Consider the following 26,595-nt stretch of genomic DNA (forward strand, 5'->3'; position numbering starts at 1 on the left):
TTGCCTCCTGACCTGCATACAGGTTTCCCAAGAGGCAGGTCAGGTGGTCTGGTATCCCCATCTCCTTCAGAATTTTCCAGTTTGTGGTGATCCACACAGTCAGAGGCTTTCGCATAGTCAAAAAAGCAGAAATAGATGTTTTTCTGGAACTCTCTTGCTTTTTCAATGATCCAGTGGATGTTGGCAATTTGATCTCTGGTTTCTCTGCCTTTTCTAAAACCAGCTTGAACATCTGGAAGTTCACGGTTCACATATTGCTGAAGCCTGGCTTGGAGAATTTTAAGCATTACTTTACTAGTGTGTCAGATGAGTCCAATTGTGCAGTACTTTGAGCATTCTTTGGCATTGCCTTTCTTTGGGATTAGAATGAAAACTGACCTTTTCCAGTCCTGTGGCCACTGCTGAGTTCCAAATGTGCTGGCATATTGAGTGCAGCACTTTCACAGGATCATCTTTCAGGATTTGAAGTAGCTCAACTGGAATTCCATCACCTCCACTAGCTTTGTTCATGATGCTTCCTAAGGCCCACTTGACTTCACATTCCAGGATGTCTGGCTCTAGGTGAGTGATCACACCACCGTGATTATCTGGGTCATGAAGATCTTTTTTGTACAGTTCTTCTGAGTATTCTTGCCACCTCGTCTTAATATCTTCTGTTTCTGTTAGGTCCCTACCATTTCTGTCCTTTATTGTGCCCATCTTTGCATGAAAGGTTTCCTTGGTATTTCTAATTTTCTTGACGACATCTCTAGTCTTTTTCATTCTATTGTTTTCCTCTATTTCTTTGCATTGATTGCTGAGGAAGGCTTTCTTATCTCTCCTGGCTATTACTTTGGAACTCTGCATTCAAGTGGGTATGTCTTTCCTTGTCTCCTTTGCTTTTCGCTTCATTACTGACCATATTTTCCCGTCGGCCTCCATCTCATACTAACAGCACTGACGCACCCAAAGGAGAAAGCTTCCCTAAAAGCCTGGAGACTCAGGTAAAGGCACCGCTTTCTTTCCCTACCGCTGTCCTCCACCCCAACCTCCACCTCTGCAAACACATCCCTCTTTTCCTGCCAGGGATAAATGAATAGTCAACAAATCTAAACATATATTTCATGATGATAAAAAAAAGTTACCTTAATTTGATGCTTTTGAACTGTGGTGTTGGAGAACCCTCTTGAGAGTCCCTTGGGCTGTGAGGCAATCCAACCAGTCCATCCTAAAGATCAATCCTGAATATTCATTGGAAGGACTGATGCTGAAGCTGATACTCCAATACTTTGGTCACCTGATGCAGAGAGCAGACTCATTTGAAAAGACCCTGATGCTGGGAAATATTGAGGGTGAGAGGAGAAGGGGACAACAGAGGATGAGATGGTTGGATGGCATCACTGACTTAACGGACATGAGTTTCAGCCAACTCCGGGAGTTGGTGATGGACAGGGAGGTCTGACATGCTGCAGTCCATGGAGTCACAGAGTCGGACACGACTGAGTGACTGGACTGAATTGCAAACGTGTAACCATCATGCCTTTTGAGGTTCCACAGTGGCATTGGTCTTCTCTTCAGGTTTTCTACTTTCTTAAGAAAGGTAAGGGCAGGGCCAGAGCAGAGCAGCTCAGAACAATACAGAACAGAGCGAGGGCTGCGGCCAGTAGCCCTTCCTTGTGCCGCTTTAGCGTCTCTTACATAAAACCACGAGGGTCGGTCTGAGAAACACCAGCTTAGAGGGGTGACACGTTATTAAGCTGACCACAATACCTCAGTCTGATCCTGTTTCTACTTCTTAGGTTCCATAATTATAAATCTTACTTCCAGGTAACATGAAAACCACAATGCTTTCTTCTCTTATAATGAATACTACCAGAGTTGAACCACCAAAACATTTTTACTGAGACTGCTGACCGTGGATGTATGGGCTGGGGTGGGAGGGAGACAGTCGCCTTCCACGTGTTCACAGCCCCCAGGAGGATGCCAGTGGCTCCCCACGTGCCCCACGCCTGCCCCCCACCCCGGGAATGGCTCGCCTCAGACTCGCTTAGACGAGGACCTGGCCTGGGCTGGCCGCTCCTTCCTCTCCTGTGCGTCCTCGGAGCGGGCCTGCTGTGGAGGGCATCGCTGCCTGGGCCAAGCACGGAGCTTAAGGGGAAAGGCCCTGCCCCGGGGGGGATGTGACGGGGTGTGGAGCTGCTGGTCAGTCAGCCATAGCCCGAGGTTCAGTATTAGCCCATCTCCCAAAGATACGGAAGTCACCATCTCTTATATGTAAGTCACCATCTCCGATATATGTCACCATCTCCAATATGCATTCTAGTATTAATATATTCTGGCCATCATGAGCCTCATTCCTTCAACTGCTAAGATGGCTCAGAATTCAGAAAGGAAGAATGATGCTCTTTGGTGGGTACTGATACCCCAGTACGATATAGTTTTTTCAGCACTGTGAGTAACATTAGAAACCTATGGGAGATGTCTAAACATCAGCTGTTATGTTTTTTTGGGGGGGGGGCAGGGGTGGTGTCTCCTTATTTATCTATCTCACAGATGCAAAGCAGGAAAAACTGGGGCATGGGGTGGCTGCTTCTAAAACCAAGACCACTTCTTTAGCTGGATTTTTTTTCTTTTTTAATAAGTGACAATAGGCACAGTAAGTGTCTCTCCTCTTGAAAATCTCTCAGTAATGGGCTGTGAATTTTTATGAAACTTCCCACAAATGCAACAATTCTGAACACCTCCCTCAAAATACTGCATCCTAAGAACTAAGGATGTAGTCAGTCAATTAACCAGATCACACATTTGCCCCGTTAAACACACATCTGTCAGAAGAAAACACACCAGCAGCAGAGCTTTTTAAAATATAATTTAAAACTATTTTGTACCAGTACAATATATTAATTTTACAAATGTAAAATTTTATCCGCTGTTAAAGCATTTGCAAAAACCACACATCCTACTTCAGCTTTATTGCACAATATCTATAAGAAAATATTAATTTTTAAATTAGAAAACATAAAAATGCTTTCAATATAGAAGAGACAATCTGATTTTAAAGACAATATTCTATAAGAATGTCTACCCAGAAAATAACAAACATTTCACAGGATACCATGCTGGTCAGGTGATTCAGCAGATCCAGGACAAAGCACTGTTTAATACCAGTCCAAGATACTTAATCCAAACTCTATCATTCTTCTTCATTAGAAATCTAGATGCCACTCAAGGTGGTTTCTTTAAAAAGTTGAGGCATTTCTCAGTTGTGAGCATTCTGAGTGTATCTTAAACATTAAAAACCATCCTTCCAACTCCACAGCCATCTGCAGGGCTTTTTCCTTCACGCAGACTCTCTGGCAACTGTATCTAATGGTTATCAAATGATCATTTCAGTTAGTTTATGCTGATAGAAAGCACTGAGTTACAGACACTTTTAAAACCTAGTCCTTTACAAAAAGCAGTTTATAAATTTGTATCATAAAAATTAGTGTCGAGACCATCAAGATGGCCACCGTTTGCTTTATGAGTTGGTTCTCCCAGAGCTGGGGTTGCAGATGTCCCACTTTTCAGTGTAGTGTTAATCAGGAAATAAATCCCAGCAAGAAGCCGGAATCCCAAGACAGGTTAACAAGGTTGTATGACGGATTTTAGTGGGATATTATTACCCTGTACCAAAGCAGGTGTTAAAATACTGACAGAAGATCTTGGTGGTAACTGAATTCATCTCCAAACATGAATATAATCTGGAGACGCCAAAGGACAAGTGTCCATAAACACATTATCAGTTGGGCTGAGTATATTGTAGAAAAGGGGAAAAATCTTTATTTGTTAAAAAAAAAGCAAAGGATTCACTAAATTTGATCCATAATATAGATTATACATCTTTTTAAATTAAAGCATGTTAATTCAATCTCAAGTGTTTTCAAATGGATGCTTTTGTGGCCCAAGCAATTGCCTTTTGGAACTTATGGCCTGCATAAGCAAAGTCAAATATAGTATTACAGACTCGTGTAGAGAAAATAATTATTAAAATAGTGGTTATGCACTCACAAGTTTGTTATAGGTAGACAGAATTATCAAAAACCCAGACGCTTATAAAAAAAAAGTCTGCATTATTTAGAATTTCTTCTTTAGAAATCAAAGCAGTAGCTTTTCTGGAACTGCATTTTTCAGAACTGCTCAAAGCACCTCATCTAGATGACTGTTTTTTAAAAATATATATAAAAAGTCTACCATGAGACTTCAAACATCATGTTTCACCTTTTATGGGCTTTTTATCATGTATCCCTTCCTTTAAAGTCCTTCAGAATAAAATAAAAATAAACTCTCACATTCCATTAGAAAAAAATGGAAACATTCACGGTCTGAAAATTTTCTGCATTCCCCCAAATCTTGGTACTATGTGCAATTTCCTCATATACAAGTTGTGAGGAAACCCCTGATCATCTAGTACTGAATATTCAGCTAATGGACATGCCATAGAAAATTGACATTAATAGTAGTAAATAGATTAAAATCTATTCCATAAAATAAAAATGTTCTATGACTTCAATTTAAATACACATCTGAAAAGCTAAGAGGAGGTTTTTTGTTTTTCAAAAGTGCTAATTGTTACAAGTATCTTCAATACATTATGTCCAATTCTTTGTAAAACTAAACCATGCTTTAGGCACACTGTTTGATGAGTTTCTAAGAAGCAGAGGAAAAAAATATCACTTGTCAATTAATCCAGCTTCCTTAATTTTACTGAAGAAGAATTTCTCCAGGATATTGGCACATTTGTAGTATTCACTCTCAGGGGGGTTGTACTCTTTGCAATTGGTAAAGACTCGCTGCAAGTCTGCCATGAACAATTTCTTAGACACGTAGTACCTATTCTTGAGGCGTTCACTCATGGTTTTCAGATCTACACAGGGAAAAAAAATATTAGCAATTTTTCACTCCTTTCAAACACTTGCTGACAAAAGTGAGACTGGGAAAGAAATGTGTCATCAGTCTGCCCACATTTTCACCACCTCAATGGTTTGTTTAAGAAAAATGCATATGATCAAGGAAAACAGTTCTTGAGGCTTGTGTTCTTCTGTGAGGGTATCCTGTGCAAAATCAGTGTTTTAACAGTGAAGGGACCATCAGTGGTCATCTGGTGCAATCCCCTATTCAGTGCGAGGAAGCTAAGTAGATCAGCAGCAATAAGTATGATAAACTAATTACTGTGAGCTGTTCACTCAGAAGTATAGAGAATGGGCTCCACCTACGTGGAGAGCAGCGGGTGGAACATTTGCATTGAATTATTTCATTACTTAAACAATCAGGATGAGTTTGTTTCTCTAAATCCCCAGTTGCTTTGGTGTTGTAGAGAGAACTAAAGTAGGGAAACAGATCATAAATACACCTGCAAGTACAACATCGACCTTGCATGTAAAATGTTTCCAGTGAATTTAGTTTCATGCTCCATTGATGAAATAAGAATGACAAACTTTACTTAATAAAATACTTTCTAAAGCAAGTAAACCTTGCAAGACAATTGTAAAAAGAATATTTCTCCAATATATCTACTTGCTTTAAATAATATTACTTTACAAATGAAAACAGTGCTTCATCTAAATTTGTAAGAATATAATGGGGCTTCTTTAATTCTCACTTTCAGAACCAATTTAAAGAATTCCATGCAGATTAGAAGATGCTGACATTTGTCTGTTTATAGGTCCCTAGTTGTCTCTAAGTCTGGTTCTATCATTAAAAATTATATCAACTATTAAACTGGATTAGCAGATATACACTACTGGATATAAAACAGATAAGGTGTGTAGCACAAAGAATTATATTCAATATCTTGTAATAAACCATAATGGAAAAGAATATGAGAAAAATTACATAAACTAAGCATGAAAAAATATATATATAAATTAAGCATGAATCAAAACCACCACTCAAGAAATGCTTCTGACTACCAATGACCCAAATTCCCACTCTATTATCAAGTTTTCCAGAGGGAAGGACACAATCAAATACACTGCGATTATCATTTAATAAGATAAATAAATTTATGTGCAACGTCTCAAGTGGGCAGAAACTGATTTGCATCAAGATCCTTCCTAAATCTACCACAAAATTCGAAAGGAGACATGGGAAACACCTGCTTTCCCGTCTCCTTTGATTAAAGCCTATCTGTTTTTCATTCTTTGACTGAAGCCTATATTGGTTAGAAATAAGTCATCACATGCGTGTGTTCAACTTTCCACTTTCTTTCTTCTCTAACTGAAACAGTTTGGAAGGAGACAAAAATTGAAGTGTGTGAAGGCTCAGGAGACGCCCCAGGAACCGTCTCCCAAGTGTGAGTGCACAGGTGAGGATGTGCTCTCGTTTAATAAAGAAGCACTGTCCTCCTGGGGGAGACTGGAGGCTTACCCTTCCCTCCACCTAAATGCCAGTTAAGGGCGGCTGAGAACGTGTTGCAATGTTTAGAAGGAAGACAGGTGCAAGCAAAAACAGGTGGGGTTGGGGGGAGAATGAAACTTGACACAAAGAAGCTTAGCCTAAACCTTTTCAAACTATTCTTTGGAAGAGAGGAGGAAAGAACAGCTGGGGATGGCAGAAGGAGAGTCACAGAAGTGTCTGGACCTTTCTGAATAGTGACAATCAATGCTGCATGCTTCCTTCTCCATTTCCTTTCTCCTCTAAACTGACAGACAGCATTTTCCTTCCTCTGACCTTCTTAGAATCTTTCAGTTGACCAAATGGCCTGGGTCACAGAAGAAGGTGATCGCACACCAGTGGTAACAATCAGTGGACAGGGCTGAGGACCATCCCCCCGGGAGCACGAATATCCCGGGCCGGTTCTCAGGAGGGCCTGGGGCGGCCCCGGTGACAAGCCTGCAAAGGCCACTGAGGTCTGGACACGGGCATAGAGGGTTCCAGCACATCTTTCACGTCGCGTGTGTGTGCTAAGTCGCTCAGTTGTGTCCCACTCTCTCCGACCCCGTGGACTGCAGCCCCCAGGCTCCTCTGTCCCTGGATTCTCCAGGCAAACATGAGCGGGTGGCCAGGCCCTCCTCCAGGGGGTCTTCCCAACCCAGGATCCAACCCGCCTCTCTTGCGTCTCCTGCACTGGTGGGCGGGTTCTCTACCACCAGCGCCACCTGGGAAGCCCTTTTCACATCATGGGAATTACCAATGCCCAGGTCAGCCTTCCATCTAGAATTCTCCACTCTCTCCACCCTCACTTGGACTTTCAGACTGAAACACATGGGAACAAGGCCGAGAGAAAAGGGAAAGAGACCGGCAAGCATGCATGGTCACTGTAAGGCCTGGAGACCACGGGAGCCATCGCTGCACGGTGGAAACACTCCTGAGATGACTAAGGCCAGAGACACATCCGCCAGCGACTGCTCCAGGGGAGCCGGCGGGTCCCACTCCCTCTCCTTTCACCTCCTAACGCCCTCTCAGCCCCAGGAGGCCACATGGAGAAAAGCGACAGAAGATACAGCTCACTCCCCAAAAGATGGTCCCACAACTAACTGGGAAAAAAATGAAATTCAGCTAGTGGTCTTCAATTTGCACAATGCCACATTAGTTTAATTTGGGGATTCTCAACTGACTCCATTAATCATCTATTTTAGCCTGGTGCAGACTCGGCAACGAATTCCACAGTTCTACATTTCTAAAGGCATCTTCTATTTGTTTTGGATGTGGAACAAGGCTTAAAACAGGAGTGTAATTAGTAAGCCTCCCAGTCTCCACCGAGCGGTGGGAGAGCCAAAGCAGCGGGAATGCTCATCACTTCTGTCTACAAGGACAGCGGGCCAGCGGCGTCAGCTCACTTCACCTGTTTACCTTCCAAATCTCTCAGGCTCTCAAAGCCACCAAGGGGACAAGCTGACACTTTTCCACTTGCAGCCCAACAGGTTATAAGCAAGGTTGTGTTCAAACAGCACACTTTCACCTCTGGTGCCGTCTGAGCTCATGCTGACGGAGCGGCCTTGACAGGACAGCGGAGAGTCATCTCCAAGAACATGGCTGCCCGGTGCCCACTCCCTCCTCTGACCCCCTGCCCACCCCGCTCCCCTGTCCCTGCTCTGACCCCCTGCTCACCCTGGTCCCTGCTCTGACCCCTGCTCACCCTGCTCACCCCGGTCCCTGCTCTGACCCCTGCCCGCCCTGCTCACCCCGGTCCCTGCTCTGACCCCTGCTCACCCTGCTCACCCCGGTCCCTGCTCTGACCCCTGCCCGCCCTGCTCACCCCGGTCCCTGCTCTGACCCCTGCTCACCCTGCTCACCCCGGTCCCTGCTCTGACCCCTGCCCGCCCTGCTCACCCCGGTCCCTGCTCTGACCCCTGCTCACCACGGTCCCTGCTCTGACCCCTGCTCACCCTGCTCACCCTGGTCCCTGCTCTGACCCCTGCTCACCCTGCTCACCCCGGTCCCTGCTCTGACCCCCTGCTCACCCCAGTCCCTGCTCTGACCCCCTGCTCACCCCAGTCCCTGCTCTGACCCCTGCTCACCCTGCTCACCCTGGTCCCTGCTCTGACCCCTGCTCACCCTGCTCACCCCGGTCCCTGCTCTGACCCCCTGCTCACCCCAGTCCCTGCTCTGACCCCTGCTCACCCTGCTCACCCTGGTCCCTGCTCTGACCCCTGCTCACCCTGCTCACCCCGGTCCCTGCTCTGACCCCCTGCTCACCCCAGTCCCTGCTCTGACCCCTGCTCACCCTGCTCACCCTGGTCCCTGCTCTGACCCCTGCTCACCCTGCTCACCCCGGTCCCTGCTCTGACCCCCTGCTCACCCCAGTCCCTGCTCTGACCCCTGCTCACCCTGCTCACCCTGGTCCCTGCTCTGACCCCTGCCTGCCCTGCTCCCCGGTCCCTGCCCTGACACTCCTAACTGTCCACTGCCCGGCTCACGCACCCTACCCTACGACAGAGAAACACGCCCTCGGCAATGTCTGTCCCCACACCGCCATCCAGAGCTTTAAGTCTATACTTAGAAAATGTTAATGGCATTACCCATGGGGAACCTTATAACTTCATAATATCCCGGAGCTTCTGTTCTCTTCACGGGTTCCATGAAGGGCCAAGCGCTTTGATGGCTCTTGGGTAAAGAAAAAAGTAAGGTATCTGATACGGCAATTCCATGCAGGAAATCATTTCAAAACATCCGCGTGGAGTGGAGGAAAGGCGGACACCCACCTTCACCTGCTGCAGGATGCTCCTGAGCGTGCTGTATAGCTGCTCGGGGTCCCGGGCCTCCTTACTGGAAAGGGAAGGGCACACAGGAGAACAAGGGTTAGCATGCGCCCCCTGCCGGGCGACGCCTACCCAGCTCATCTGCACAGAAACCTAAGATCAGAGCTACTACTGTGTTTTATGAAAAGTGAAACCTAACGAGTGCTGTGGTGGTGACTACAACCAATTTGCCTGTTTTCTCTAAGTTGCTGGGCAGGGAAATAAAAGCACTTCCGTCAGTATCCTCTGGCCCATCACACTTACCTCTTCTCTCTTCCGCTCGGTTTCCAGCCTGTCTCTCCTACACACACCAACGAAATTAAACAGTGAATGAGAACTGCTTTCGGTCAAGAGAGTAACACAGTTAATACTTGTAAAAATGCAATAACATACAGCCATGACTCAATACAATACTACTTCTGAAGAGAGACTGAAATTAACTGCAATTAATTCTTTCCTTCCTTACACACTTGAATATATAAAACATTCCCAAGACTGGCACTGCTCCATCTGCTAGTATTTTTTTAAAGCAGGAACTCCAACCTTTCAGAGGAAAGCATAACAAACAAGCATCAACCTTTCAGAGGAAAGCATAATAAACCAGCACGTCTGGGCCTGTGGGCACGTATATTTTTAAAACTGTAAGTCACATTTTCTGCTAATCACCATGTGAAACAGTTAAGCTGTTATTTTAGGTTGGAACAAACTCTGTCCTGCTCTCTATTTTATTTGGCACAGAACCTGCTTGTAACGCAAGATGGTCTCGGGCAGCAGAAAGAAGACACAGCCTGGAGTCCAACAGACCTGGATTTGATTTTTTGTTCTCTCCTTAAAAGCTAAGCTACCCTCCATATTAGTCAGCCCTTGCCTCTGTTTATCAATGTATAAGGCAGAATCCAGAACTGAGCTGATTCCTTTTGAGATTTGTTGATGCATGTATAAAAAATTAAAAAAAAAAAAAGAAGAATGCTTGGCACACGTACGTTCACTGACACCGTTAATAAGCATAATACACAGAAGTAAAATTTCCAGGTCTAGCAAGGAAAGTAAGATCTGCTGTACGGTATACTTTGTAATGAAGACATCTATCTGGCCCAAATAATGTCTTATTTTCTTCTGGAGAATTTTAGTTTTATTTAATCTTCAATACTCTAGAAGATCCTAGATTTGAACTGAATCAAAGTGCCAACATTTATAGCTTCTGATCAACAAAAACAGCTATTTTATATGTTTTAACCCAATATAATTTACTTCTAACATACTCGGAGAAGAACCCTTGGAAAACCACTCTAAAACAGGGAACCTGAGACCAGCGTTACATTGTTGGGTCACCAGATTTATTAGTCGGGGGCGCTAAGCTGGGCCGAGCACAGGGCGGGAGAAGGGCGTGGACGGGAAGCCGCCTGGAGGAGGCAGGGCTGCTGCTCTTCCCGCGGTCACTGGCCACGAGCTGCTCAAGGTTACGGGGCTGAGCCAGCCTGGGCCTCAGCCTCCCAGCCCTATGAGCAGAATTCCCTGCCCTTAAGGTCACCTGTGGGAGCGTCCGACACTGCGCCACAAACAACAGGCTCTCAAAGCGATGCTTTAACAGCTAAAGCAGGAGCCGGGCCCTGCTCTCCGTGGTGTCTGCCCCGGAAGCAGAGCAGACGCAAAAGAGAGCACTGCGCTCTTCCGAGACCGCAGGATCCCAGCTAAAGGCGGCGGGCGGGCGGGCGCCCGAACCACCGTGCTCCGGCTTGCTGCTTCCGGGATCTCGGGGCTCGACCAGAAGCGTCTGCCTTTAGAAGATCAATACATACGAATTCCAGGAATGCTTTCTATCGGGATCTGCCGAACTCCATCTTTAAAACAGGAAAGTCCAGGGTAGACTTTCCGAATCTGGGCTTGTTTTCTTTCTATCAGCTTTTTAATGATCTGCAAAGCACAAGAAGAAACTTAAGTTTAGTGACCGAAGTTTGTGGCTCCAGCTTAAGTCAGTCAACCTAAGAAGTTATTTTCCCAACAAAATTAAGTCTTTAGGAAACAAAAGGGTGAATGACATTAAACGGTGAGACATGAAAACATCCTACGAGGCCATGCACGCTTAGTGTCACTGACAGAGCCGTCGTTGAACGTCCCCTGCCCCCGGAAAAAAGCCGGCATTGGGAGACCGCACTGCCCTAGAGCCCACTGCCCTCTTCAGCGTAAGTGCCAGTCATCTCAGCCCTCCCCCGGAGCCTCGGCCACAGCACTGCAGCCGGGCACCTCAGCTTCCCTCGCCGTCGTAGGCCCAAGCGCTGCCCCGAGCACCTGAGCGGCAGGCGTACGCACCAAGTCCCCAGCGCCCGGGAGGACGGACTCCCTGGCGCTCACATGTTTCAGGGCGTCAGCCCCAACCTACCACACTCGCATCCAGAAAGCAGCTCTGCAGACTGAAGGCAGCACAGTCAGGGCAGGGGCCGCCAGAAAGATTTAGGGATAAATTTTGGGAGGAGTCCGTTTGTCTTGTAAAATAATTCCCTTCTCCAGTAGAGCTTCCCAACCCAGGAATCACACCCAGGTCTCCTACACTGCAGCTGGTTCTGTACTGTCTGAGCCCCCAGGGAAACCCAATGTTCTGATGTAACCACTTCCAGGGCGGTTTTCCCTTTAAAGAAGGAAAGGGACTACTGGTGCAGTGGTGAGGACTCCATGCTCCTGATGCAGGGGCACAGGTTTGATCTCTAGTCAGAGAACTAAGACCCTGCATGCTGCACAGAGCAGCCAAAAAAAGGAAAGAAAGACCAACAACAAACTCAAAAACCACCATCTCGAGATTAACTATATCAGCGCTGAATTTTGGAAAACACTAAAACAGTAGCAGTCATTAATCAAATTAACGAAAAAATTCAAGTTGCTAACTTCTTGATCTCAAATGGAAGACTGGTAAATGCTACAGCATGAATACATACTCTTAACAATTAAACACAGGACTTCATAAAATGAATAGAAGTGGCAAAATAGACTGGTGGCAAATCTGCTCAGGGCTGTCCAACATCATGTAAACCACTCAGCAATTTAAAATTTTTCAGCAGCTACTTTAAAAAAAATAAAAAGAAACAGAAGAAATTGATTTTAACAATATATTTTTATTTAACCCAATGTATCTAAAATACTATTACTGCAGCATATAATCAACAGAAAAAACTATGAGATATTCACACTAGGTCTTCAAAATCAGAATGCAGTTTACACTTACAGAACATCTCAGTTTTGACTGGCAATGCAGCTAGCACCCAGTAGCTACATGTGGCTAGTGGCTACCACTAAGGACAGGCAACTCTAAATGGAGGCTCTGCATTAGGTGTTAAGTCCAGGTCTTTTTAAAAAGACTCCTCGGGACTTCCCTGGTGGGCCAGTGGCTAAGACTCCACACTTCCAACTAAGGTCCCACATGCCACGTGGAAGTCACCCCACCGAAAAAAAGAAGAATTTCTGGAAACATGTATACAATGGAACATTACTCGGCCATAAAAAAGAATGAAATAATGCCATTTGCAACAACATGGAAGGACCTAAAGATTATCATACTAACTGAAGTAAGTCAGAGAAAGACAAATACCATGTGATATCACTTGTATGTGGAATCTAAAAAAGTTGATACAAATGAACTTATTTACAAAGCACAAACAGACTTGCAGATAGAAAACAAACTTAAGAAGGAGAGGAGGCGGAAGAATAAACTGGGAATTTGGGATTAACAGATGCACACTGCCATATAAAAAACAGACAGTAAGGACCTACTGCATAACATAGGGAACTCTACTCAATATTTCATAAGAACCTACATGGGAAAAAATCTTTATATATATATATATATATGTATGTATGTGTGTATGTGTGTGTGTATATGTAACACTCAATCACTTTGCTATACACCTGAAACTAACACCAACATTGTCAATCAACTATATTTCAATATAAATTTTTTTCAAAGAATCACAATGGCAATTTCTTAAATGAAGGCCTTCAGAAAACTTAATTTCAAACACAGATGTTTTTTTCTCTTCACCAAAGATGCTCTCAGATGTGATAACCAAACAGGCGGCTTCCACCCCCTCACGGAGCACCTTGAGGTGACTGGTAATGTTGGGGTGGGGGGCTACCCAACCTCTCGGACCCTGAGGATCACTTTAGAGAAAGCAGACCTTTCAATCCCACTCTAGCTTCTTATCATCGCCTCCCTAGAAACTCTCTTCAGTTCATCACCATGTCTTCATCTCCGTATCCTCAAATCCATCTTTCATTCCATTTTTGTCTTTTTTCATCTTCCCAAACAGAGAATCAGGGGGCATATCACCTACTTTTATATTTCACCAAGTCGCACGATGTCTTCCTACAAAACACCCGCTGCTCTTCTTCACTCTTTGGCTCCTCCAAGCCCCGGGTGGCAGCCTCACGTGTGACCCAAGCTTAAAGCCGACCCTCCTCCAGCCCCACACATGGCCCTGCTCCGTCCTGCCCGCTCCCGCCTGGCCACCCTTTCTCAGAGGCGCTCATCATGCGCACGCCTCAGGCTCCAGGCGCTCCGGGCCCAGGGACCTCGTCTTGCAGGACTCCGTCTGCTCCTGCTGACGGCCTTCTGGGTCCCCTGGCCCCTCCGGTGACGCAGGTGATGCCGGGCCCTCTGCACCCTGGGTCTGCGCTCACCCCGGCGCTCAGCCCTCCGGCCGCAGTCCTGGTCCCCATCTGCACCCCGCAGCCTCTGTTCCTGTGCCCCAGGGGGAGGACATCCGCGTGCCTGTCTGCTCCTGAGCACCGTCCATCCCTCCCTCCTCAGGGCCTTCCAGAGCTGGACTGAACGGCACGTGTGACAATCACCTGAATTCTATAGAGGTCACTAGGTAAATCCAAGAACCTCACTAAGGTGAGTTCCGAGCTCTTTTAAAAGAAAGAGGTGAACAGCTGCATTCAGGGGTGCCTGCTGGAGACATTGGAAACCGAGGTGGGGGACTCAAGGGGACGGAGCGGGGGGGGCCTTATCTTCTCCAACGCCAGGCTCCGCTGGACCTAAGACAGCCCGGACAGAGGGTCCCCAACCCAGGGGTCTGGACTCGGAGCCTGCGGACCCCGCAGGGTCCCGCTCTGGCCTCCACGGTGGGAATGTGGGGATGCAGGGAGTGGGGAAGAGTGGGGACCAAGGGGCCAGGAACATGGGGCGCGGGGAGCCGGGTGCCAGCTACCAGCACACGGCTCGGAACTCCGCCTCACGCTGGAACCTCTGCCCAAGAAACAACAGAGGCTGCTTCTATTTTCTAGTTTAATAAAAAGCCTTTGGCTCCCTTCCGTGGGACGTGTATGGAGAAGTCTGAGCTACTTTAACTAAAAGGGAAGCACTCGCTGCTCACCTGGTTCTTAGGACACACCCTGAGAAGGCGGCTTTATCTCTGCGACATTGACAAGGAACTAAGAACTGGGATCGAGGCACATAAGCAGAAACCAGAGAACAGAGACAGGCCTGAGGCAGATGTCTTTTTTGTTACTCACTAGAGCAAAGCGCCTGCAGTACTCTTGCCTGGAAAAGCCCACAGACAGAGGAGCCTGGTGGGCTGCAGTCCATGGGCTCACTAAGAGTCAGACACGACTGAGCGACTTCACTTTCACTCTTCACTTTCATGCACTGGAGAAGGAAATGGCAACCCACTCCAGTGTTCTTGCCTGGAGAATCCCAGGGACGGGGTGCTTGATGGGCTGCCGTCTATGGGGTCGCAGAGTCAGACACGACTGAAGCGACTTAGCAGCAGCAGCAGCAGCAAAGCACCTCTGACTGAGTAACAGAAGAATAAAGTGGGACTGGGGCTCCCAGGTGGCTCAGGGGGTGAAGTGTCCACCTACACTGCAGGAGACACAGGAGATGCGAGGTGGATCCCGGATCGGGAAGATCCCCTGGAGGAGGGCCTTGCAACCCACTCCAGTGTTCTTGCCTGGAGAACCCCACAGTCGGAGGAGCCTGGGGGCTACAGTGCATGTGGTCGCAGAGACTCGGACTTGATGGAAGCAAACTGACAGGACAGGTGCAAAGCAGGACTGATGTCGGGTACGATTTCCCAGTGTTTGAACTCCAAGAGCTAGGGGGCCAGGAGGGTGATCCTCGGTTTACTATGTAAAGTTCACTCGTTTAATAAACAGCCTGTGTTGTGCTCCCATAACTACGCCTTTATGTTTCTTTCTCCTGTCTTACAGAAATGTGAAACTTGTTATGTAATCAAGTCCATCAACCTTCCCTTCACCCCTTTTCTTTTAATTCATACGCATAAAAGACTTGACCCCAGTATCAGAGGACAAATCACCTGGAACTTCCCTGGGGTCCCTTGGTTAAGACTCCGCAAGCTATGTGGTGTGGCCAAAAAAAAAGTTCTCTCCAGATCACAAATCATTTAATATCTGGAAGAATACACTTTCAGAACTTGCAATGGAAAAGAGATGAATACACACTAAGATAAATATGGAAGATGATGAGTAACTGAAGTCCAAATGAGTGGATCAAACTAGTGCTTGAGAGGTTCAAAGAGGAATGGAACACAGGCAGAAGTGGGGTGTGTGTGTGTGTGTGTGTGTGTGCGCGCGTGAATTGGGAGAGGAAGTAAGTGAAGGATGAAGACACCACGTGAAAGGGTTAGAGCGTCAGTAACAGCCTTGGAGAGCAGTTTAGAAAAGGGAATAAAGAGATGAGTCTGGGAAGAAGGCATGGGGCCGGCATGTAAGAGGCCTTGAAGGTAAAACCACTGTGTTTTATACCAATTTAATAGGTATTTACCCCTGCTTCAAAGTGGTGATGCAGACAGGAGGTAAAGGATACGTTCAAAGAAGAAATCCAGACAAAGCAGAGCAAGCGGAGGTCCTGGTGTCCAGCAGACGCCCCCCCAGAGCCCAGGGGTGCGCACTGCACCCCAGAGGAGCCTGGTCTGTGCAGAGGGAACCCGAGTTGGCCACACGCTTACCTCCTTCTGCTTCTTAATGATGACAGAGAACTCCGTGTATGGGATCCGTGGATTTAGCTCACATCCCATTAAAGTGGCGCCTTCATAATCCTTGATGTAGCCAACATATTTGGTTTTAGGTATTTTAATTTCTTTGGAGAAACCCTGCAAAACCAGTAACTTCATTTAAAAAGGCCCTGAGCATCAAACACCCTGTCTGAGCGCAAACTACATGTGAGGCCTGGCTTGGTGGCGGCAGAGGTCCAAGCTCCTTTCAGACTATCCTGGGGCATTAGCATGAAACTCCTCTAAGAAGTTCATCAAAAATCAAACTGCAAATAGGAAGCAACCGAACATAAAATAATAATAAGAGTTAATTTAGCATTAAACTGCACGTAGAGAGGGGGCCTCTAGGATGTTCTGGAAATCAACTAACAGTGAACCCTATTTTGAAAGCAAAATTTGTCCAAAAATACAGCAAGAACCCTGATATTGAAGAAATGAAACACTTAATAGACAAAAAACTTCCAGACCATCACAAGTGTGGTTGTTTCAGTGACATTAATACTTTGCAATATATTCATTTACATACTTTAAGCTGTAATAACATAGTTACACAGGGAATATAGTCATATTATTTATAACAATTTTCCTTAAGGTGTCTGTTTCAAATTTTTGCAGAAAATTACTTGGGACTTCAGTTTCTTGCCTCCTCTTTCAGTAAAAACTTATTTTCCAAGCAATTATTCCCATCAGCCTCAGAGAGGACCACAGACGCAGTCAAGTCATTGAAAACAGAATGGAGAGAGTGACATGGAAGCTTACACACCACCACGTGTAAAATAAAAACCAGTGAGAGTTTTCTGTGTGACTCAGGGAGCCCGAACTGGGGCTCTGGAACTCCCCAGAGCTGTGGGGAGGGGGTGGGCGGTGGGAGGCAGGTGAGGAGGGAGGAGCTAACATGAGCCTGCGCTGATCCATGTGATGTGGCGGAGGCCAACACAGGAATGGGAAGCAATCTTCCTTCATTAAAAATAAATCAGCTTGGGGCGGGGCGGTGGAAAGCATGGCTGAGGGCTTCCCTGGTGGCGCAGCGGTATAGAATCTGCCTGCCGATGCAGAAGCACAGGCTTGCTCCTTGGTCCAGGAAGGTGCCACTGCGCCCGAGCCCCAGGACCATGAGCTCCGAAGCCTGCGACCCGCAACCAGCGCCTGTGCCCCACGCCCAGCGCGGCCCCCCTGGAGCCGGGGCCGCGGGGGGTGGGGGCCGCTCGCAGCAGAGATAAGCCCACGCAGCGACGGGCAGCAGAGCCAGAGACAAATCAATGAAAAATTCCTAATCTTTTTCTAAAAAAAAATCCTTGCTGAGTTACTTCTTTGCAATGCAGGTACAGCCTAGGAAAGCTGACACTCAAGTCCCAGTAAAATAAAGCCACTGAGATCTCTCTAGCAAGTTTTACTATAAAAGTTATCAATGCATTGCAGAATGAGAAGAAAATAAAAAGGTTAATCATCTGACACTGTAGGGAAAGCTTTCTAGTCATGTGTATAAGGACTTATATTTTTCAAAGAGGTTAACATTTTATGTGATAAAATCTCTAAAATTCTGTACATTGGAAAAAAAGCCATAAGCAATGTTGAAACAGAAAAACCAGGGAGAAAAATCATAAAATAAAAGGTTATTACTCTCATATCCTTATATATGAGTTCTAATAAATCAATAGAAAAATAAATATTTTAATAAAAAAAGAGGCAAAATACAATAAAGGGGCATTTCAAAAAAAGAAGAAATACAAAGAGTCAATGAACAAGGAAAAACAGGTCAAATCTCACAATAATCAAATAAATGCAAACATGCGCAATTTGTTACCTAGGAAAGGGGTAAAAAAAATTTTTTTTCAATCAACTCCTTTCCTGAGCCCCTTTACATACTGCTGACAAGAGCCGAAATTGTTACAGTATTTGTTATTATTTGTTACAGTGCATAACAAAATGTTAGATATGTCTGGAAGCCCACACTCACACATAGACACTTATTTACAAAAAATACATAAATGTTACCTAAATGTGGGACTGGTGTGAGAAATTAGTTTCTGTTTCTACAACAACAATTCAGAGAACCATCAAAAATCATAATTAAAAAATCAGACAATAGCAAGTAAAAAAGTCAACTAATTAAACTGCATATAGTATGAGCCAATTTTGTGTTTATACACACACAAACACACACAGAGAAAAAAACATAGGAAGGGTATCTGTCAAAACATTAACAGTAAATTTCTCTGGGTGGTGGAATCACATGCAATTTTTCTTTTTTTTGGAGTTTTATTTCATTTTCCAGTTATTATATTTCTATAATAACTATACATTACTTTTGTCATCAAAAAAGTAAACGGAAAATGTTTAGGAATCTAGAATTATAAAGCACTATTAAAAAAACATGTAGCAGGGACTTCCCTGGTGGTCCAGTGGTTCAGACTCCACTCTTCCACTGCAGGGACTTTACACCTGGTCGGGGAAGGAGGGTCCCACATACTGAGCCACAAGGGCAAAGAAACAGAAGAATCCTCAGAGGGCTGAGATGAAACTTCTAGTAGAAAGAACTAAGATGCGGCTAAGCGCCCAGCCACCCACATGCTGACGGAGCAGGACTGTCTGGAGCCCTCTGTGACGTCAGAACTTCCTCTCTGCCATCAGAAACGCACCCTGCCTTCCAGAGATTAAATCTATTTCTCTCATTCAAGGTGAACTCCAGTCCCCCAGTGTGAACCCCCCTCAGCCTGGGGAGACCATGTTTTAGACTGTCGTGGTACAACAGTGCACCCCACTCACAGATGACATCCCTTCATTCACTCAAACATTTATTTAGTACTGATGGTGTGCTGGTCACACCCTCTAATCCAGACTGAAGTTTACTTCTGGCTTAAGGCTTGCAAAATAAATGTGTGTCCTTATAAGGAAAAGACACTGCTGCGGGAGGACTTATTTGCATGAAAGCTACTTGAGTGCATATCAAGGAAAGGAAGGGCAGAGCAGGTTTGCACAGCCAAAAAACCCACCTGCTTCTTGAAATATCCAATTGCATATTCATCTGCATAGGTGAGGAAGTTCAGGATGTCATGTTTTATGTGGTATTCCTTCAGGTGGTTCATCAGGTGTGTTCCATAGCCCTATGGGCAAGTCAGTATACAGACAAATATATTAGGTTCTGGACAAAAGAAAGTCCTACATTTTCACTGAGAAATACTGGCAAATTTAGGCATATGTATTACCAATGTAATACCAATACCCTTCTTGAGTTTCTGAACTTTGAAAATGAGCTGCAAAGCCAAAAAATTCAAAATTGTTGAATCAAAATACAATCATCACTTAAAAACACAAGTTTCTGGCTCTTAGAAAAGAATATACCAAAGCTACAAGCTGCTCATTCACACCTAGAGATTACAGGCTGAATATTAATAGAGGTGTTTGGAGTAAATATTGATCATGAATTTCTTCTTATGTTTAGAGTATTTGAGAACCTGAGATCAAAAGAGCAATGTAAATGAGAAGGGCTAACCTTTTCTAGAATATTAACTAATCCAAGTGTTTCATATATACAAGAAGTCAGCAATCCTTTCAAAGAACTGTATCATCACACACAAAGGATTTTCAACTTGGTCTTTTCAGACCTTTCCCAGCAAAGTCTGAGGAGCCCCGAAGTGCTGAGTGAGCCAGAAGACATTAGGAAGTAACTAAGAACAGTGACAGAGGATGGGATGGTTGAATGGCAACACCAATTCAATGGACATGAATCTGAGCAACTCTGGGAGATGGTGAGGAACAGGGAAGTCTGGCACGCTGAAGCCCATGGGGTCGTGAAGAGTTGGACATGACTTAGCAACTGAACAACAGCAGCGAAAATAGTGAACAATGTTGAATAAATTAATGATTGAAATATGAAAAAAAAAGTAAAGTTTTTTGGTGATGGACAAAACTTAAAGAAAATGTATACATTTAAAGGGATGGTTTGAGAATCTCATAAAAAGAAGATGAAAGTAAACCCAGACACGAATACCTTTACATCAATATTTTAGAATTTGATGACACATTTTTCTAAAGAACTCAAAGAGGCTCACAGGTATGATGTCATGGAACTACAGCACCATATTGGAGAAGGGTCTTGGCAGTCATTTGGTCTAATTCTTCCCCATGTGAAGCTAGGAGTCTTCTGCCATCTACCTCGGGGAGATCAGCCGCTAGAAAACCTCCAGCTTACGGTGCTCACTGAGTCCTTGGACCAGTTCGTTTTCAGCCACTCTTGTGGCTGGGAAGTTCTTTCTAATTTTCACCTGTGATCTGACCCCTTGTTTTTTCTATTGACCTTAGTTCTGCTCCTAGAATAACAGTGACTCTTCCCTGCTCCTAACAACTCCCTAAGCCCTTGAAAATCACCCATGTCCATCCCTACCTCCCAGGTCCCAGGTCCCGCCTCATCGAGGCTTCAGTCCTGCCTCGTACGCATGACTGGAGACCCCATCTCAATGTTAGTCGTATCTTTCAAGGCTTGCTCCTGTGTAACAATACACGTCTAGAGCACGGATCCCAAAACCAAGCATAACATCCAGGGGATGATCTGACCAGTACATAGGGAAAGAGTACAACTGTCTTCCTATTCTGGAAACTATTCTTTCATTGGTATTGACCATAGACATGTTAGCTTTTCCCAAACATGTCACAATACTGACACTCTGCAAGTCTGAATGTAACTCAGACTAAAGGATGAAGGAAAGCTCTCTTAAGGAGAAGAGAGTAAAATGGGGAAAATAAACACATAAAACTCATAATTGCAGTATATGAGTAGCTGTTCAAAGTGGCAGCCACTAGCCATGTGTAGCTTTTGAGCAATGGAAATATGATAAGTCCAAATTGAGGTGTGCAAGTGTAAAATACACACCACAAAAAAAAAACACCTCTCATTAACAACGTTTATTACATATTGAAATGACTGTATTTTGGACACATTCAGTTAAATAGAAAATGTCTGCAAAACAGAAAGAGGCACAGACGCAGAACAAGCGTATGGACAGCAGGCTGGGAAGGGCGATGGGCTGGACGGGAGACTGCGGGTGGGATTTCTGCTTTACATGGAAATGTATTTGTACATGGCCTACAAAATTAAATCTTGTTTTTAAAGAAAAGTGGGGGAAAAAAACTGGAGAAAAGGGAAGGATTTGCTACTGCGTGTGCAGAGGAATAGTAACGTCTAGGGATCAGTAAGAAACGAGTCTTCTGATGAAACCTAGATGCAGCGGATGGAAGAGAGACAGGCTTTTGCTGTATACGCCACCTTGTAAGGAGCTAATAAAACTGTTAGAATCCCATGGGCTCCTCTGTCCATGGGATTCTCTGGGCAGGAATGCTGGAGTGGGTTGTCATGCCCTTCTCCAGGGGGTCTTCCCGATCCAGGGATCAAACTCGGGTCTCCTGTGCCTCCTGCGTTGCAGGCAGATTCTTTACCTCTGACCCTCCAGGGGGGGTTTCTCTTTGTTGTATTTCCAGCACGTAAATCAATTCCAGGTACCTGGTATATACTCAATAACTATCAGAAGGTTGTTTTCCCCTGGGAACGTCTAGAACCAATATTCTGCATTTTTTCATCTTAATATATCACTGACATTGTTAATAATGGATTTATCAGAGGATGAGATGGTTGGATGGCATCACTGACTCAATGGACATGAGTTTGGGTAAACTCCAGGAGTTGGTGATGGACAGGGAGGCCTGGTGTGCTGTAGTCCATGGGGTCGCAAAGAGTTGGACACGACTGAGCGACTGAACTGAACTGAATAGAACTATGCATTTTCTCCCCTTCATCCACAATCCAAGGATTTTACTCAAGAAGAACAATAATGGTTCTGTTGTTAGCAGCATCTCAAAATCTGCATGAGATAGTCTTTATCGCTGGCCACTGATCCGTCACCTCTCCAAAGAATTTCCAGATTCCAGCTGCTTGTGAGTAGGGGCTGTCTTTCATCTTGAATCCTGTGTGCCTAGTATTGTGACCAGCAGTAGTAAAGCTCAAATATCTGCTTGGTTAAAGAAGCAGCAACAGAGTTAAGCTATTATATGCAAAAATGCTTCTATTTTCCATCCCAGCACTGTTTCCCCTCTTTGCATGCCTTTATTTTCAACTGTCATGGGCTTCCCTGATAGCCCAGTTAGTAAAGAATCTGCCTGCAATGCAGGAGACCCCAGTTCGATTCCTGGGTCAGGAAGATCCCCTGGAGACGGGACAGGCTACCCGCTCCAGTGTTCTTGGTTTCCCTGGTGACTCAGCTGGTAAAGAATCTGCCTGCAATGCGGGAGACCTGGGTTTGATCCCTGGGTTGGGAAGATCCCCTGGAGGAGGGAAAGGCTACCTACTCCAGGATTCTGGCCTGGAGAATTCCACAGACTGTACAGTCCATGGGGTCGCAGAGTCGGACACGACTGAGCAACTTTCACTTCACTTCAACTGTCACCAAAAGTATTCCTTTCCAAATCCACCTGGTAACTTCAGTGTTTATTTAAATGCTTATTATGGTTAAATAAGTATTAGCCCTGTAACTTTAAAGTTGCATATAATGTCAAAACCAAATAGTTAGATAATCTATTTTAAAACCAGGTTAGGAGCTTTAAGTAAATTCTCAAATGTTATCTTGTATGTGTTCTAAGCAAGATAAACTCACACAAAAATCTTATTTGAAGCATTACAGGAATTTATATATAAGCTTAAGTCTCTAAAATGAGTGGATGCAAATTTTAAAGTACCATTTAGCCCAGATTTTTAATACCTCAGATCAAAATTGTAATCCTCCACTTATGATCTTGCTGTTTTCACAAATAAATGCTAGCGCCATTGGCTTCCACCAGATTCATCCATTCTATTCAGTTTTTTAAAGATTAATCTTCATTTGCTAAAACTACTTTCAAGTCACTTACAAAAAATGGCTTTTCTTTTTGCTTTTCCTGCTCAGTTTGTGATTTGGCCACCTTCCTTTAAGTCTTTAGAAAATTACATGGTTTGGGGGAAAAAAAAATACACTACCCTTCTGGGAAGTAATAAGACAAAGCATCCGATTCATATTAAGCACCTTTAGTTACCCTCTGGAATCCTAAAAGTGTCCAAGGCAACCTTAACCAACCTTTCCAAACAAGTTGCTTGGTGTAGCTTTCTGTGCAAACAAATATTATGCAATCTTCTTCTGAAATTGTAAACCAAGGGCATATTTTCAAGTTCCTCTCCCTACAAAAAGCCCAACCAAATTTTCTTTAAGCGAGTTCCTAAATTCAGGACCCTGGAGTTGTCTCTCAGTTTGGCCAGGGATAAATGAACCTGTGACAGGCATAGCGAGCGGACCACCTGAAGACACACCGCCAAAGCACCCCCACACGGGCAGAGGTCAGTCTCATGCAAACGTGTGCCCTCACCTCCCCCAGTCAGAAGGATGAATGTGACACTGCTGCATTTTGTTTGCCCTTGGATGCTTCACATTGTGAGTCAACGTCAAAAGTCCCTTTTGTGCTTTCTGAGAGGAGCCCACAGCTGTTGTCGGCACAGTGACTGTGACACAGAGCTGAGCTGTTAATGAAGCCAAAAGCGCCCTCAGCATTGGCTGCGGCCCCCAGGCCAAGCACGATTCCTTCCAGAGATCATCCGTTTTCGGTTTTTGTATCTGGCATTGCTTCATGGTAACTGAAGAAGGCAACAGTGTCCTTAGGCCCGCACTGTCCAAGCCCAGAGAGCCCTAGTCCAGAGCAAGACAGGTGCAGTCTAAAACACACTGTGGATTTCAGAGACTCGGTACAAATCAAAGAATGTAAACAGTCTCCATAATTCCTGGCCCCTGAGTGCCTGCTTCAAGGACAGCACTTTGGATATACTGAGTAAAATAAAGTATATATTTTTAGAATTATTTTTCCGTATTTTCAATGTAGCTAACAGAAAATTTAAACTCACATGTGGCTGACGTGGGCACATCATGTTATAGATCATTGCGTAGCACTGCCTTAGACTTTCCAATACGTTATCTCAGTAGCTACTGATTCAGTAGCTACTTATCTTTCCACCAAATGCCATAGTTTTGAATGACTTTAGGACTCTCCAAGTACCAAACCCTCTGAAGACACGTTTCTGGTTCCACTTTCATGAAAGCAACAGAGTAGGACACAACATCACCTAGATCTTCCTGCCAATTAGGAGTCTGGTCTATTCCAGGCAGATGGCAAAGCCAACCGCATGGTAAACATGGCAGTCTGGTTCCTGGGGAGGGACTTGTGCCAAGGACAGCTGGGAAGGCGAGTCAGAATCACACACACTCGCAGATCCAACTCTCACACCCACACAGATCCGACTCTCACACTCACATAGATCCGACTCTTACACTCACACCGATCAGTCTCTCACACTCACACCGATCAGTCTCTCACACTCACACAGATCACACTCACTCACACCGATCAGTCTCTCACACTCACACAGATCAGTCTCTCACACTCACACAGATCAGAATCACACACTCACACAGATCAGTCTCTCACACACTCACAGATCAGAATCACACACTCACACAGATCAGTCTCTCACACACTCACAGATCAGAATCACACACTTACACAGATCAGTCTCTCACACACTCACAAAGGTCCGTCCGTCTCTCTCACATGCATACAGATCAGTCTCTCACACACTCACACTCCCCAAAAGACCCAAGTTCCAAACCTTGCATGAGTATTTCTAAAACCCAGTCATACAATTACTCACATTTTTCATCAATTCCCCAACAGGATTTCTTTAGCCCTTGTCCCCTCACTTCAGGCACGAGGTCCTAAGGAATCTTTCTGAGGTCTGAGCCGCCTCAGGCATCTCCCTAACCCACATGGCACCACACCCCTTCTGCTGGTGCCGTGTGCCCAGGCGTGTGTGGACACATCTACACATGGAAATCACCAACGCCACTGAGAGTGTTTGCAGACACCTCTTCACGTGCCATAAACTAAACCTGAGCTGCTCCTGGGGCTGCCTGGTGTCCCCAGCCCCGGCCCCGACCCTGAGGTCCAACAAAGCCCGGTAGAGACTGACTGTGGGTATGTGGAGGCGTGTGCCCTCCACACGCACACACACACAAACACACACACACACTCGCAGTGAGAGGATACTCCTCAGAGTCTGGGACTCTCTGGACATGGAGACCCTGCCACGCTCTGCGGCTTTTGTGAAAAGCACCACATCCTGCGTTTCTTCCGAGACCCTGGGTGAGCCTTACCTTGACTTGTTCATTAGAGGTTACGGCGCAGAAAACAATCTCTGTGAAGCCCTGGGACGGGAACATCCGGAAGCAGATACCGCCAATGACACGGCCGTCTTTGATTAAAGCAAGGGTTTTGTGTTTCCTGGAAGAAGAAGATTTCGTCACCGTTTCACCTCCTGTTCGGGGTGTTCCTCATTAACCAGTCAGGAAAACTGGAAGGAAGGGGGGTTCTTTTTTGATTTTTCTGTGGAAACCGCGTCTGTCTGGTCACCATCTCACTTAGAACATTCTTTAAGTGGATGTCTTAGAGCAAGCTTGCCACCAAGACGTCCCCAGAGTTTTCTTGAGGACCAAATGCCAGCCACCTGAGGGGGGTCTGAGCCCCCAGGTGAAGAACAGAGCCCATGGACAGGCGCTGACTGGTGCTGAAATAGGGTCACGTCCGACACCCGTGAACCCAGGACGGCAGCCCAGGGGGAGCAAAAGCCAGGGACCTGAGCACACGTTTCTGAAAAGTTCACTCTCACTCAGAAATACCACAGAAGCTATAAGGAAAAGAAAACACAATCCACCTGCACGATTTGCTAAAACCAGGCTTCCAGACTCCCGTCAGGCCTTCTGCCTAAAATGTCACTCTGAACAGTCACGGGCATGGGTCACAGTCCACACAGGCGACTGGGCTCTGTATGTTAAAATGCATTCAATTACGGAAGCTTTCTTTCCTGTCTTTTCCCAATTTTTAATGCAATGGGTGATCAAAGTTAACTTAACACCACAATAATCTTGCCAGGGCTTACAGACTCAGGCAAGAACGGAACCTACTTAAGATGCCAAAATCAGAATATTTGACTATGAGAAAATTGGGACATCCTCTTAATGTTTATATATTCCTTCACTAATGCAATGAATGAAGCACAGAATGGTCACCAGCAGCTTAAAATATAAAGCCTCATTAACAAAAAATTGATCAGCTGCTGGAAAACTAATCTGAACGCCTTTGGCCATGGCCGTGGTTGTGACGTCACTGTCTGCACAGCTGATGAGAAGCAGCAGGACTTGGTGGGTGACTGTGACTGACTTTCACTACCTGAGCGGTTCCTCTTTCACTTAAAAAGGAGAATGAGGTCCCTGGTGGTCCAGTGAAGACCTAACCTTTCAACGCAGAGGGTGGGATCAAACCCCCAT

The 26,595-nt window shown here is 45.4% G+C and overlaps 1 protein-coding gene across 3 annotated transcripts in view; it reads right to left on the minus strand.

Annotated features, from left to right (window-relative positions):
• Positions 1-2,830: 2,830 nt before the first annotated feature.
• KAT2B (lysine acetyltransferase 2B) overlaps positions 2,831-26,595 on the minus strand; it is a 93,515-nt gene continuing 69,750 nt past the window's right edge. For all 3 annotated transcript variants that reach the window (XM_043873838.1, XM_043873841.1, XM_043873839.1), the window contains exons 11-18: positions 25,426-25,552; positions 19,198-19,308; positions 16,160-16,303; positions 11,000-11,114; positions 9,465-9,501; positions 9,165-9,228; positions 8,982-9,066; positions 2,831-4,885 (exon numbers count right to left, since the gene is read on the minus strand). In XM_043873838.1, coding sequence (XP_043729773.1) covers positions 4,692-4,885; positions 8,982-9,066; positions 9,165-9,228; positions 9,465-9,501; positions 11,000-11,114; positions 16,160-16,303; positions 19,198-19,308; positions 25,426-25,552 — 877 coding nt within the window. In that variant the 3' untranslated portion in view covers positions 2,831-4,691. The remainder of the gene's footprint in view (positions 4,886-8,981; positions 9,067-9,164; positions 9,229-9,464; positions 9,502-10,999; positions 11,115-16,159; positions 16,304-19,197; positions 19,309-25,425; positions 25,553-26,595) is intronic.

Source organism: Cervus elaphus, chromosome 19, assembly GCF_910594005.1.
Source record: "Cervus elaphus chromosome 19, mCerEla1.1, whole genome shotgun sequence".
In the NCBI taxonomy this organism is placed as follows: Eukaryota; Metazoa; Chordata; class Mammalia; order Artiodactyla; family Cervidae; genus Cervus; species Cervus elaphus.